At 34.9% G+C, this 16,345-nt stretch overlaps 1 protein-coding gene across 7 annotated transcripts in view; it reads right to left on the reverse strand.

Moving 5' to 3' along the window:
* The window catches only part of SPHKAP (SPHK1 interactor, AKAP domain containing), a 195,325-nt gene that overhangs the window by 110,249 nt on the left and 68,731 nt on the right, over positions 1-16,345 (reverse strand). For all 7 annotated transcript variants that reach the window (XM_063713082.1, XM_054549918.2, XM_063713079.1 and 4 more), the window contains one exon: positions 10,941-11,048. In XM_063713082.1, the coding sequence (XP_063569152.1) occupies positions 10,941-11,048 (108 nt within the window). The remainder of the gene's footprint in view (positions 1-10,940; positions 11,049-16,345) is intronic.

Consider the following 16,345-nt stretch of genomic DNA (forward strand, 5'->3'; position numbering starts at 1 on the left):
CTAAGTGAGAACATGTGGTAGTTAGCTCAGGGCAAAGGCCTCCAGCTATATCTGTATCTGCAAAGAACACGATTTTATTCCTTTTATAGCTGTGTAGTATTCCGTGGTGTATATACACCACATTTTCTTTACCCAGTCCACCATAGATGGGAATCTGGGTTAATTCCAGATCTTTGATATTGTGAATAGTGCTGTGATGAAGAGATGAGTACATGTGTCTTTTTGTCAGAATGATCTATATTCCTTTGTGTATATACCCAGTAATGGGATTGCTGGATTAAATAGCAGTTCTGTTTTAATTTATTTGAGAAATCTCTAAACTGCTTTCCACAGTGGCTGAACTAATTTGCATTCCCACCAGCAGTGTATAAGTTTTCCCTTTTTTTCTGCAACGTTGCCAACATATTTTTTTTTTAATCTTAACAAATGGCCATTCTGACTAGTGTGATATGGTATCTTATTGTGGTCTTGATTTGCATTTCTCTGATAATTACTGATGTTGAGCATTTTTTCATATATTTGTTGGCCACATATATGTCTTCTTTTAAGAAGTGTCTGTTCCACATGCACACATATGTTTATTGTGGCACTATTCACAATAGCAAAGACTTGGAACCAACCCAAATGTCCAACAATGATTGACTGGATTAAGAAAATGTGGCACATATACACCATGGAATACTATGAAGCCATAAAAAATGATGAGTTCATGTCCTCAGTAGGGACATGGATGAAGCTAGAAACCGTCATTCTCAGCAAACTATCACAAGGACAAAAAACCAAACACTGCATGTTCTCACTCATAGGTGGGAATTGAACAATGAGAACACATGGACACAGGAAGGGGAACATCACACACCAGGGCCTGTTGTGGGGTGGGGGGAGGGGGGAGGGATAGCATTAGGAGATATACCTAATGCTAAATGACGTGTTAATGGGTGCAGCACACCAACATGGCACATGTATACATGTGTAACTAACCTGCACATTGTGCACATGTACCCTAAACCTTAAAGTATAAAAAAAAAAAAAAAAAAAGAAATGTCTGTTCATGGCCTTTGCCCATTTTTTAATGGGGTTGTTTTTTGCTTGTTGATTTTTTAACAGGGTGGTTTTTTGCTTGTTTACTTTTTAATGTGGTCATTTTTTTTTGCTTTTTGATTTCTTTAAGTTCCTTATAGATTCTGAATATTAGATCTTTGTTGGATGTATTGTTTGTGAATATTCTCTCCCATTCTGTAGGTTGTCTGTTTACTTTGTTTATAGTCTCTTTTTCTGCGCAGAAGCCCTTTAGTTTAACCAGGTCCCACTTGTCAATTTTTGTTTTTGTTGCAATTGCTTTTGGGGGCTTAGACAAAAATTCTTTGCCAAGGATGATGTCCAGAATGATATTTCCTAGGTTTTCTTCTAGGATGTTTATATTTTTAGGTCATATATTTAAATATTTAATCCATCTTGAGTTAATTTGTATATATGGTGAAACATAGGGGTCTAGTTTCTTTCTTCTGCGTATGGCTAGTCAGTTACCCTGCATCATTTATTGAACAGGAAGTCCTTTCCTCATTGTTTGTTGTTTTTGTTGAAGACCAGATGGTGCTAGATGTGCAGCTTTATTCCTGGGTTCTCTATTCTGTTCCATTGGTCTGTGTCTGTCTTTATACCAGTACCATCCTGTTTTGGCTACTGTGGCCTTGTAGTATAGTTTGGAGTTGGGTAATATGATGCCTCTAGCTTTGTTATTTTTGCTTAGAATTTATCTGGCTATTCAGCCTCTTTTTTGGTTCCATATTAATTTTATAATAGTTTTTTTCTAATTGTGTGAAAAATGACATTGATAATTTGATAAGAGTAACACTGAATCTATAGACTGCTTTGGGCAGTACGGCCATTTGAATGATATTGATTCTTCTAATCCATGAGCATAGGATGATTTTCCCATTTGTTTGTGTCATCTATAATTTATTTCAGCAGTATTACGTAGTTCTCTTTGTAGAGATCTTTCACCTCTTTGGTTAGATGTAATCCTAAAATGTGTGTGTGTTTGTGTGTGTGTGTTGTGTTATTTGGCTCTCATCTTGAGTGTTATTGGTGTATAGAAATGCTACTGATTTTTTATACATTGATTTTGTATCCTGAAACTTTATTAAAGTTGTTTATCAGCTCTAGGAGCCTTTTTGTGGAGTCTTTAGAATTTTCTAAGTATAGAATCATATCATCAGTGAAGAAAAATAGTTTGACTTCTTTTTTTACTATCTGGATGCCTTTTATTTCTTTCTCTTGCCTGATTGCTTTGGCTAGGACATCCAGTACCATGTTGAATGGGAGTGGTGAGATTGGACATCCTTGTCTTGTTTGTCTTGTTCCAGTTCTTAAGGGGAACGCTTCCAGCTTTTGTTCTTTTAGTATAATGTTGACTGTGGGTTTGTCAGAGATGGCTTTTATTATTTTGAGGTATGTTCCTTTGATGCCTGTTTGTTGAGGGTTTTTATCAGGAAGGGATGTCGTATTTTATGAAAAGCTTTTTCTGCATCTATTGAGATGACAGTATGGTTTTCTTTTTAATTCTGTTTATGTGGTGAATCACATTAATTGATTTGTATATGTTCAACCAGCCCTGCATCTGAAAATTAAAGCCTACTTGATAGTAGTGAATCAATTTTTTGGTGTGCTGTTGGATTCAGTTTGCTAATATTTTGTTGGGGTTTTTTTTGCATCTATGTTTATCAGCGATGTTGGCATGCAGTTTGTTGTTGTTGTTGTTGTGTGTTTGCCAGATTTTGGTATCACAGTGATGCTGGCTACATAGAAAGAGTTAGGAAGGAGTCCCTACTCCTTTATTTTTTGGAGTAGTTTCAGCAGGATTTTGGCACCAGCTCTTCATTGTACCTCTGAGAGAATGGCCCAGCACTTTTTATAAGAGTGACCCAGAGCTCAGCCCAAGTCGCTTTTTCTATCTGCATGCTCTCCCTGGTTGGCTGATCTTTACTTTCTGATGGTCACTCTGAAGACCCTCAAATGTCTATCTCTTGCCCCGATATTGCCAATAACTCCAACTTAACACTCAACTGTTTTCTTGACTTCTCCATTTGAATGACTAAAGGACATCCAGCATCATCCCCACTTCTTAGCTCCAGCCCATTCTTCCCCTCCTTAGTCTTCCCCTTCCATACACTAGAAGCATCCATACACCTAGGAACTCAAGCCATAATCATTGTAGTTATTCCTGATTTCTCTCTTTTCTTCACGTAATTCATTAACATATGCTGTTTAACATATATGTACAATTTTGTAGCCTACTTTTTATATACAGTTACATTATTGGCCTTAATTTCCGTGTGCTTAAATATTTCTTGCAAATCTAGTTTATGAACGATGCATGTAGATGTCCAAAGTTTATTTCACCATTCCCATACTGCTGGGCATGTAAATTCTCTCTTAAGTCTTGCCATCACCTGCTGTTAAGTATATTGAATACTTATCTGATGCTCACTGTGTGTAGGCTCTCTTCTAGCATTTTACCAGTGATAACATACTTAATCCTTGAATCTATGAGGTAAATACAATTATTATCCCTATTTTGCAGATAAGGAACCTGAGGCAGAGAAAGACTAAACTCACTTAATATTACATAGCAGGAAAGGGGAGCCTATGGGGTTCAAACCAGTGGTCTGACTCCAGTCTAAAGTGAACCATTCTGTTTGCTGAGACATACCATCTTGTACCATAACCATATTTTATACCAGTCTGCATGCAACTCTGGTCATTTCTTTAAAATATGTCTCTAGAAGTGGATCAGTAGTCATACATTTAAAATGCTTTGTGTGAAACATATTACAAAATTATCCTCCAGAAAGATTATACAACTTTATCAATTTATACTCCCCCTGTCAGTTGCTGAGTGTCCTCTGTACTGTGCTTACATTAACATTGGGTGTAATAATTTCAAAACTCTTGAGCAATTTACTCAAAATAAATGGTATAATAGTTATAGTTGCATCTCTTTGATTACCAGAGAAGCTTATTTTTTCTCATGTGTATGCTAACAATTGTATCTTTCCATATGCCTTTTGCAAACTTTGCTACTGGAATTTTCATTTTTTCATATTGTAGTACAGAAACTCATTATGTATTGAGATTAATACTTGAGTTTGTCAAATACATTGCTTACCTTTTTTTTAAACACAATTGTCATTTGGTTTTTAAATTATGTTTATGTTATTTACTGAAGTATAGACATTTTAAAATTTGTTTCTGCAGCTGCATGATACTTAAATAGTCATAGAGACAATCACCTATATTTCAGTATAAATTACTTTTCATCCTATTAATTATTGGGAGTCTCACTCTACTTACTTAATACTTAGATATATATTGTAATTCTTTGAGCAAGTAAAACAAAGTCAATGATCTTAATTTCACTATGTAGAATTCTACCTACAACCATAAGATCTAATTCGGAGTCCATTTTAAATAAAAATAAATTTGTAAAAACTTTTTCTTTAATAGTTTCAGGATCCAAGATGTTGATAAATGTATGGAGTAAGTCTAAAGCCTGCACTTCATACAGTATTTACTGAATATACTCTAAATTAATGCTGCATTGTTTGGCAATCCACTTCAAGTTTAGCCTTCAAGTTGTTTACTAAAAGTTCCTCAAATTTTGTTTGTTTGTTTGTTTTGAAACAGGGTCTCACTCTGTCACCCCGGTTGGAGTGCAATGGTGTGATCATAGCTCATTGCTGCCTCGAACTCCTGGGCTCCAATGATCTCTCACCCCAACCTCCCAAATAGCTGGGACTGCAGGTACTTGCCACCACATCCAACTAATTTTTAAAATATTTTGTAGAGATGGGGCACTCGTTTCTTTTGCCCAGGCTGGCCTCGAACTCCTGGGCTCAGGAGATCCTTCCACCTCGGCCTCCCAAAGTGCTACAAGTACAGGTGTGAGCCACCGCACCAGGCCCCACTGTTCAGTTTCATGTTTCACTTTTCTTGGTTTCTGTTTCTTCCACACAACCTTCACGGATGTTGAGTCACCTGGCTGCTGTGATGAGTGACTCTTTTCTCCACCGGCGTTCTGTGTCATGCTTTTTCCCCAACCCCCCAGAGAAACCTAGTTCATTGTCTTCAAGAGGCTTGATAAAGTTTAGTAGAAATTTCATTTGACTGAAAGTCAGAAAATTTCCTCTGGGCCTGCTGGATTTGCTGAGGTGCCTCAGGAACTGCTGCAAAGGGGAAGCCACACAGATGGACTTGGGGTTTCCCACTCTGCCTCACTCAGCTGCCTTGCTTTATCTGTTTTCTCTAGAGCTGGATTAAGAAGCAAGCCTCCCAAGCAGGTCCCTTCTGCACCCACCTGAGGGGGATGGACATGAAAATTCTTGAAAATATGTTAAAATGGAAGAAACAGAACTTATCCAAGGGTCTCTCTCAGAGTGTGGTACTGGCTGAAGTTGGCAGAAATAAGCCCTCCATGGTGGGGGCTGGGAGCTGCCTCTCACTCTGCCCTCCACAGCCTGCTGCTTGCTGAGGTAACTCTTGATGCTTAAACTGATTCCCAAAGTGAGTGGGTCCAGCCGAATATAGGACCTTTATTTTGCTCAGAGGCTGGATGACTTCTGCCATTAGCATTTGATAGGTTCTTACTTTTCTACAGGCAGCATTTAGCTCCTCCTTAAAAACTGTTAAATAAGTATTTAAAGAATTAATTCAGTACCCACTGTACAATGGGTACTGAACTAAGATTCCTGCAGGTCTGGGTTCAGTCCTGGTTTTATGTATTTACATTCTACACTGAAGTGTGTAGAAATTAAGGGGCATCATGTCTGCAATCCATTCTCTGGTGTTTCCATTAAAAAAATTATATATGTACATTTTCACAGAAACACATGTACATGCAGAGAAAAGGATAAAGCAAACGTGGAAAAATGTTAAAATTTGAGGAGTCTGGGGATCCTTTGCACTCATTGCAATTTTTCAGTAGTCTAAAATTAAAGAAGTAATAATTTTGAAACTTGATTTTTAAAGAAAAAAACACTAAAGGCTTCTTGAAAACTTTGTAACTATCTGCACTAGATAATTTAAAATGTCCTTTCATAGTTCTATAATTATTATATTATATATTATATAATGATTATATATTGTTATATCATTATATTATATATTATATAATGATTATATATTATATGTTATATCATATTATATATTATATATTATATAATATATCATTATATTATATATAATATATCATTATATATATCATTATATTATATATAATATATCATTATATTATATATATCATTATATTATATATAATATATCATTATATTATATATAATATATCATTATATTATATATCATTATATTATATTATATTATATTATATATCATTATATTATATTATATATCATTATATATTATATATAATATATCATTATATTATATATAATATATCATTATATTATATTATATATAATATATCATTCAAATTATTCAAATTATAATATATTGTAATATTGCTTTGATCACGTGAGTCTAGATTCTTCCATAGAACAACTTATCAACTGTGGTGTTTGTCAAATAGGGCTTAGGTATATTTGGAGAAATAATATAAAATACGAATTATATGAGATGTCATTTGTCATTGTTTCCACTGGATTGCATTAGCACAGAAGACTCACAGAGCAGCTATAAAACATCTCAGTTTTGCAATATCATGTGAGGAATGTTGAAGGCTGCTTGAGAGCTTTATCTGCTTGTTTACAAATTTAAGGCAGATACAACACATTTTTAAATACGGTGATTCATCAATTAAAGTGCACGCTAGAAAAAAGGTATAATTTGTTTGGAGGATGATAGCTGGTAGTCTTCAAATAACCAATACGAAAACAGCCTGACAGTAACTATGAATAGAAATAATGTGAATGGTCAAGGTAATGTTAATGAAGGATTAAACCAAAAGATGTTTTCTGAAAAGTCAAAAATTAAATTCTAGTAAACATGAAAAAGCAGTAGAAGATTTTTAAAGAACTAATTTTGCTTTCTTTCTTTTCTTTTCTTTCTTTCTTTCTTTTTCTTTTTTTTGAAACAGGGTCACACTCTGTTACTCAGACTGGAGTGCGGTAGTGGGATCATAGCTAACTGCAGCCTTGAACTCCTGAACTCAAGCAATTCTTCTGCCTCAGCCTCCTGAACAGCTGGGACTACAGACGTGCACCACTATGCCCAGCTAAGTTTTAAATTGTATGTAGAGATGGGATCTCACTATGTTACCAAAGCTGCTCTTGAACTCTTGCCTTAAGAAATTCTCCTGCCTCAGCCTCCCAAAGTGCTGTGATTATTGGCGTGAGCCACAATGCCTGGCCTAATTTAACTTTTAATTAAAAAAAAAAAAAAGTCAAGAGTACTTACAAGTTCAGTTCCTACCACTTATGTGAAGGACCTCTATCAAGATAATGTCTCAGCTGTTGGGTTTTGGAGATTGGCTTCCAATTCCATGATCCTACCCCTCATTTCTTTTCTTTTAAATAATGAGGTTTAAAAAATGCCATGAAGGTTAGTATATGAGTATATTTTTTCAGAATAGCAAATTAGAAAAAGAAATAAAATTATATTGGTTGATAGGAGACTTTAATTAGAAACACATAAGCACAGTTTTCATATTTGATGCTGATATGGTTTGTCTGTGTCCCCAGCCAAATCTCATTTTGAATTGTAGCTCCCATAATTCCCATGTGTTGTGAGAGGGACCCAGTGGGAGATAATTGAATCATGGGGGTGGTTTCTCCCATACCGTTCCGGTGGTGGTGACTAAGTCTCACGAGATCTGATGTATTTATAAGGGATTTTCCCTTTTGCTTGGTTCTCATTTTCTCTTGCCTGCCACCATATGAGTTGTGCCTTTTGCCTTCCACCATGATTGTGAGGCCTCCCCAGCCACATGGAACTGTGAGTTCATTAAACCTCTTTTTCTTTATAAATTACCAAGTCTTGGGTATTTCTTTATCAGCAGCATGTAAACAGACTAATACACATAGCTTTTGAAAAACTATTGAAGATGTCTTCAGGGGGCTTCTGAGCCAGACTTCCTGGATAGTGGTTCCTGTTCTGCATGCCTATCATATTTCTAGCTTCTCCAAACTGCTCTTCACTAAGACTTCTTATATTAACTGTGAAATGAGTGTAGTTTCCCACTGAAGAAATGACTATAACTCATCATTTGATACTTGAGAACAAACAGGGGTACTGAAATATGCACACAACACTCTGAATATTTTCCAAGTCTGAGATTGCCCCTCAATAAAAATATTATATGGACATCTTGAATTCAGGAAACTTTGCTACCTCTGACATACTGAGATCAAAGAAACCACACATCTAAACACTAGAAGTTCATTACAGTGAATACCAAACCAATCACAACTGGATATGAAAATGTTGGCTACTAATTTTGGTCAGGTTGAAATAAGTTAAAGAAGCAAGAATAACCTGGAGTTGGGTCCCCCCAGAGTTATGAACCGGTTACAAAGCAATAATAACTGAATTACTACAGGTTCCTCAGATTATCTTGTGATTATATGTAAAGACATTTAAGTTTGGGATGATTTTATAAAACTGTTCTTAAAATTAAACTTTAATAAGAATATTATTTTAAAATATAATCTATTTTCCGTCTTTAAATTATACTTTCGTTTGCATGCTGGTGTTGAGAACTGGTTTTGAAAAGGAATTAAGTCCTTATTCCTTGACGATTTTGGTCACTGCTTCTGTGTAGCTGTTTTGCTCATGAATTCCTTGTCCTAGTCCATCACCTCTGTGGTTTACTTCTATTTCTTCTGTAGGTAATAATTTCCCTCAGGAATGTGCAACTCTGGACATCGAAGTTTCTTCTACCCATCCTAGAAATATGTGCCAAGCCAGAAAGACAGGGGATTTGGAAATTAAGAAAAGCAACTACAGGACACTTTTGAGAGATTACGGTTAGTTTTTCATAGGGACCCTGAAATTTCCTTTAGGCTTAGAGTCCTGGATACTTTTTAAAAATGCTTTAAGTTTTAAATTGACAAATAAAATTGAATATACTTATTGTGTACAACAAGCTATTTTGAAATACACAGTGTATACATTCTGGAATGGCTAAATTGAACTAATGAACATATGAATTAACTCACATAGTTATCTTTTTTTTTTTGGCTGAGAACACTTAAAATCCATTCTTTTGGCATTTTTCAAGAATACAACGTATTGCTTCTAGTTATAGTCACCATGTTCTACCATAGACCTCTTAAACTTATCCCTTCAATCTAAATTAAATTTTGTATCCTTTGACTAACATCTTCTCAACCTTCCCTGAATCCATTATCTCAGCCCCTGGTAACCACCATTCCACTCTCTACTTTTATGAGTTCAACTTCTTAAATTCAATTTTTCATTTTTGTGGAAGTTTCAATTATTACAAACTATTGGGAGCAAATGATTCTTCCAATATGCCTGTTACTTGTGTATAGGTTTTTCCCATTTTGGAAGGAATAGGGAGAATCATAAAGGCAGGATAAACCAGCTGAACCACACTAATACCATCTGACACTATAAAGGGACTAAAAATTTAAAGTTAGCATTCTAATTGTAGCTCTGAAATCCAGACCCCCAACATTTACTCTTTGCCCTTCACTACACAATTTTTAGTGCCTCAACTTTAGTGAGTTATCCTGAGAGACTTTTTATGAGGAGCTGTTCAAATGACAACTTTGACCAAAGCGTGTCTGCTGATAGCTTTTCCTCTCCATTTTACAATTTATGGCTGTGTAACTAGAGATCTGTAGCCACAAATGCCTGAATTTTCCAACTCATCTCAGAACTGAATTTGCAAAGAAGATATCACTTAAATTTTTGCCACTTACTTCTTTGTGTTTTCCCCAAAGAATCCTAGCCAGCAACTAATTTTCTGGACAAGAGATCAAAAGTACTAAAAGTAGCAGAATCATAAACTTTTGCCTAAACGAAGGGATTGACTTAAGTCTATTGAATGGACTGCATTTCTTGTGCAGTGTGAAATGTTTAACATCCTCTGTCTGCCAGTTCTAGTTCTTTAGTTCTGCTCATCATATATAAAAAGCCTCCCTATCCCATATTCAGCTTCCTTTTTTGTTTCTTTTAACAGAAATGCTGGCATGCAACTTACCTCCAGGAATAGCTCAGAGCTGATGCTCTCAATTTAGTCATGCGAATTATATTACATTTTTCTCCTCTTTGGAAACACTCTCCCCCAATCTCTGTAATCATGACCCCATTAGAGCTAGGTGATTTCAATCAAAATGAAACATATAGTTTTCTCTAACATATAGGAAGGAACATATTCTACAATAATATCTAATCACATTCCAAGCTAAAAGAATTATATTGTTTATCTGGAAGAATATCTTTTCCCTTGGAAAAGAAAGTTTTGTATGTAAGGCTCAGCTTCAATATATTAAAATGTATGCCTGTTTATTTTTTTAGGTTGAAAAGTTTTTTTCAAGGTTTTCAAATAATGACTGTAACATATAAGAATGATGGAACATTTGTAGACACTTTTCATATTAGAAAATATCTACTAGCAGGTGATATAAAATATACTGAAAAGAATACAAGAAAATTGTTGAATGGCTTTTTACTTCTCATCATACAATTCTATTTCTGAGTCTTTTTCCCAGTCATTTTTGAAAATATAAACATTTTTTCTATTAGATAACTTACCTGTTAAAATGAGCAAAATGGGGATACAAACATTAGCTCTGCATGCTATTTTGTTAACAGTCCATATAAACCAGCTATGTATTTTCAAAGGAATATTTTCTCAACTTGGTATTTAATGAATTATGAAACTTTTGGCCCTAAATATGGGTACATGTGCCCGCTTCCCTGCTTTATCAGACAACATCCCAAGAATTCTGTGTACTTACAGAAGCACAGTTTTCAGACTTGTCTTCTACAAAACCAATTTGGCAGGGCATCCTCTGATTCTGCAACCAGTAGTCTGTTGACTCCAGCAGGCTATTGCTGCGAAGAACCTGGGGGAACCCAGAAAAACTCAGTTCTTATTCGGCAATGCTTTCTATCTAAACAGCAGCTCTTTTTTTTTTTTTCTTATAAAAAAATCCTGTAGGTGTTTTCTTTTCCTCAGAGCTTCTGGGTGTTAGAAAAAAACTTGCAGGATGATAGCACCTCTAAAATGTATAAAATATCCAACCTAGAATTAGCTTGAGAGAAATACATTAATGTTAACACAGATGTTCTCTCATCAAATCCAACACCTGGAAATGTCAATTGTGTAGCTTTTGCATAATTTGCAATCAAATGATTGTTTTGGGGGTATGGCTCTGTGGGCAATGGGGATCAAATTTCATTTAGTGCTAGTGTTCTTTCACACTCCATAAGTATTTTCAATTAACAAAATATGGGGTTTTTCATTGACGGAATATCTATTCTTCACTTCTTTGGTTCTGCTAACATAGCTTTGAACTAGTGTACAATTTTTCTAGAATGCCTAAGGTACTATGTTAAGTTTAAAAGTTGTTAGAAATAACTTATAAACAAATTGCATTAAATACCATTTGCCATTTAGAAATAGCATGGTATGGCAAAAATAATTGGAATACATGAATTAACAAAACCAAATATGACTTACAAATATCTTATTTCTGGGCTTGGATTCTTAAAGCAAGGAAGAACAAGCATATTTTGGAGCTGAGATATTTTGAAGATGAAATATTATCAATAACTGCTAATGTCTTTAAATTATCCAAATATTAGCTGGGCGCGGTGGCTCACACCTGTAATCCTAGCACTTTGGGAGGCCAAGGTGGGTGGATCACCTGAGGTCAGGAGTTCGAGACCAGCCTGACTAACATGGTGGGACCTCGTTTCTACTAAACATACAAAAAGTTGGCCAGGCGTGGTGGCGCGCCCCTGTAATCCCAGCTACTGAGACAGGAGAATCACTTGAACCCAGGAAGCGGAGGTTGCAGTGAGCTGAGATCACACCATTGCACTCCAGCTTGGGCAACAAGAGTGAAACTCTGTCTCAAAAAAAAAAAAAAAAAAAAAGCCAAATATTGTATAACATTTTCTTCATCTTTTTAAAGATTCCCAGTGCTTTTCTGGTACCCTTTATTTTATTAGGGTATATGTCTGCTAATACTTGACTACTACTTTCACTTAAGCAACATAACAGATTTAATCAGTTTGGTTAATGCCACTAAAATAGGATAGTACTTCAATTACATTTCATTCGTACAACAAAAGATTGTCTTCTCTTTTTCTGTAAAGATAGAAATACATTACTTTTAGTCTCTGAATACAGTTAACTAAATCTAATTCTGACACATTTTAGATAAGTAATATTACTCATCTAAAAATAATGAAAATGTATTAATGATAAATGTTATCATTTATAATAATATAAAATATAATCGTATATCAAAATATCATTTATTGTATTAGTGATAAATTTTCATTAATAAATTTTCATCATTCTTTCCCAGAACAGTACAAAGAGACCCTTTGTGGATGAGCAAGTAATTGAATGATAAACTTGGATTATTACTGTAGACTGACGTTGGCTAGGGAACTTCTCAGTTCTCTTAAATATTTTACCTAAACTGGTTCTTAAAGCGTGGGCTAGGACCTCTTAGGGTCCCTGAAATCTTTCAGAGAGTGCAGCAATCAGACTACTTTGATAATGATACTAAGATGTTATTTGTTCTTTTTGCTCTTGTTGTCTCATGTATATTCTGTGGAGTTTTCCAGAGGCTACATGATGTGTGACAGCACAACAGACTGAATGCAGAGGCAGCTAGGACAGCTCAGCTGTCTTGTATCAAGTCAGACATTAAGGAGATTTGCAAACATGTGAATTGAAATCACTCTTCTCGCTAAAGGGTTTTGTTTTGTTTTGGAAAACAAATATTTTTCTTAAAAATATGTTATATAGGATAATGTGTTTATTATTATTTTAAAATTATTTTGTCAAATAATAAATTCTTATTTATTTAATTTAAATTCTGTTTTATTATTTTAAAATAAAATAAATAAAAAATTTTCTTAGCTTTAATTTGTAATATGGAAATTAGCAATAAGTATAATCTATATAAACAAGAGTTTCTTAAGGTCCCTAATATTTTTCTTATAGTGCAAAAGAATTTTGAGTGCAAAAGAATTTTGAGTTAAAAAAATTGAAAACCATTGACCTAGATGAATTTTATTTAAAGCAGAAAAAGGCTCTAAATCCACTTCACTTTATGCCATTCACATGCCTTTCCCTTGTACTTCCAGCACAGAATAGAGTTTAAGAGCATCAACATTAGTGGTCTAACTGGGTTGAAATCCCAACTTGGTCATTAGTAGCAGGATGACCTCAAACAGATGACTTAAACCCTCAATTTCAGTTTGCACATCTGTGAATGCAGATACTACTCATCTGGTGGGATCACTGAGGGTATTCAGTGAGATGATATATGTGAAACACTGTGCCATGGAGATGGTAAGCTATTCTCTCAGAACTTGGGTTTTACTGTTACTATTTGAAGGTAGCTGAAAAGGATAATAGAACATTGGATGCCTTCTGTCTGAAATGACAGGACTGAAAATATTTCAGATGTGTGATGGCAAATTTTCTTTAGCAAATATTCTGGTCTAAGGTGTAATTTTAGTTATGCATTTTGTAGTATTAATAGTTACAGCTACTATTTTTGCATGCTTAGAATATGTTGAAGTTGTGCTAAAATTTTCCTATATATATATTTTCACTTTTTCATTTAATCTTTTTTGCAATGCTGTATGGTAGGAATTATTTTAAAGATACAAATCTTTACAGAAATTTTCAGGTTGAAAATGAAGACCTTGAGTCTCAGAGAGATATGAATTTCTGCCCCAAATTGTTCAGAGCCTGACTTTGGATGTGAAATTACTGAAGAGGGCTGTCTTATATATCCATACAAATGGGTATGATTTGGGGTAGGTTTCCAAAAACTTATCTGCACCTATTTTTTTTTCGTAAATAAAACTACATTTTCTTATGGACTTCCATTTTAAAGTTAGTTTTCCATTAATGAAATTCTGAGGTGACAATTTTCTTGAAAGAGAGGAAACTTTTTGTGATGTAAATTATAAAATGTAATTAATCTACTTGGCAAGTATTATCAGTATTTTAATTTCTCAAAGGAAAAGATGCTTTTACACCTACTTCAGTTATCTTTACGCCAACTGATGTTATCATGCTTCTGCTCCTTGCCTTTCTGTGATCCCTAGATTTTGGAACACCCATCAATAAAACAAAGCACTCGTTAACTCTGCGTTATAAGAACATTAAAGATTTAAGATGCAGGCATCATCACTTCTTGGCCTTTTGGCTAAGATCAAGTGTAAAATAAAGGCATCAAATGAATATACTAGTTAATAATGTGTTACAATGCAGTTTAACAAACATTCTGACTAAGAATCACTTCTTAGTCATTCTAGAACTCACTACTCAAAATTATATCCTGCACTTTGTCTACATTCTAAGATATTTAGGACACGTAATACCATGGTTACAACAAAATATTTCAACAGAGAAAAGCAACTGTCACTTATCGGTATCAGCCTTAGGAAGGTGACAGAGTTCAAAACACAATTCACTTGGTGCTTTCAGAAAGTTGGTGTGCTGGGTGGGTACATTTTCCTGGTGAAGCACAGACAGGCAGAGGGGGACTTGCCAAAAGTCATCAGTCTGAAACCTCGCACTGCGAAGATTCCAGAGCTATGAAAGGGGCTGTCTGAAGATGAGGCTAGTTGGGAGAAGAGCTGGCTACCTGTGGGATTTCACCTGCACTTACTTCTCTAACAGAGAAATGTGCACAGACAGATTAATCTGCCGAGTCCTCAGCAGATATTTTAAAGATATTAATTTTTTTGAACCTATTTTAAAAATAAATAACTAAAAATATGCAAAGATCTTACTCTGTCCTATCCTAGAAGTGAGGAAAATGTGAAGTGCTTTAGAGACCTGCTCATTCAATGAAAAATTCTAGAAAGATTTCTCATTTGACTCTTTCATTTCCCTGGGATTCTGTGCATCTTTCCTAAAGCACATCTTTGCTTTAGAAGAAACAGAAACAGCGGAATAAGGAACTGGAATTTAAAATAAAACCTAAATCTTGCCGTGCTTAAGAAGAAATGTTTGGACGAGAGCTTCTTTGTTTGGTGAGAATATTCATTCGCCACATACATGCAAATTTAAAATTTTAATTTTATCATCATTAAAAATTAGTTCATCTGATTATATCAGTAATTAAAATAAGATATATTTTTCCATAAATTTCATTAACATTTAGATGATTCATTATTAAATATTTATATTCTTTAATTATTGACCAAATAATAGGACATTTATTGAGAATTCTCTGGGCTAACACCCTAACCTACACTATTATCTGAATTAAATTTCTAGGCTTGCGAGGTAAATTCTCAAGGCTAACATTGATAAGGTTCTTAAAACAGTGCCTGGTGCATCCTAAGTGCCCAATAGGCATTAGCTATCATCACAGTTACTATTTCCTTTGCCCAGGCTTAGAGGGATCAATAATTTATCTAGTTTTTGCAGAACTAGAATTTCAGTCAGGCTCCCAGACATTAGAGCCTCCACTAAGGCAGTGTTCCATTGAAATTATATAGCTTCTCATTTTCAGGTTCTACCAAATCCCAGTCTATGCATTTACCCATCTCTCTCTCTCTCTCTCTCTCTCTCTCTCTCTCTCTCTGAGCTCAGATGTGTTCAGGAGATTTGAATTCCAGTCCCCACTTCTTGTTAACTGTGTAGTTAAGTCCACTAGCTCCCGGCCTCCCTTTGCCTTTGGTAAACAATTAAAGCAAATGATCTGAAGGCCACTTCTATGCCAAATATCACGTAAGTCTCCTCCTCCCTTCCTCTTTTGCTCCTCCTCCCTCTCCCTTTCTCAAATAGTATGCATTGAGAGCCAAATAAGCAAAAGAGAATAAAAATGCAGACTCCAGTAAACCACTTAGCATCATATGTAAAGCAATTCTAGTCTGTGAAAAGCTTTTAGTTTCATGGCTTGGACAAATCATTAGGAAAAGAAGAATGCTTGAAGGAAGAATATGTGCTTGAGAATTCAACAATTTTGAAGCTTTATGAATATATTCTCTCTGCTGAGAGAGTCACTTTCTGAGAAGGAAAAGAGAAAAACTCACCAGGCTCTCAATGGCTCATTTATTTGTCTGCTATTTTTAGTTATGGACTTACTTATTTTAGATGAAGAGCTAATAATGAATGTTTTGTGTGTTCACAAATTTGAAATAATAATGGCAC

This window comes from Pongo abelii, chromosome 11, assembly GCF_028885655.2.
Source record: "Pongo abelii isolate AG06213 chromosome 11, NHGRI_mPonAbe1-v2.0_pri, whole genome shotgun sequence".
Lineage (NCBI taxonomy): Eukaryota > Metazoa > Chordata > Mammalia > Primates > Hominidae > Pongo > Pongo abelii.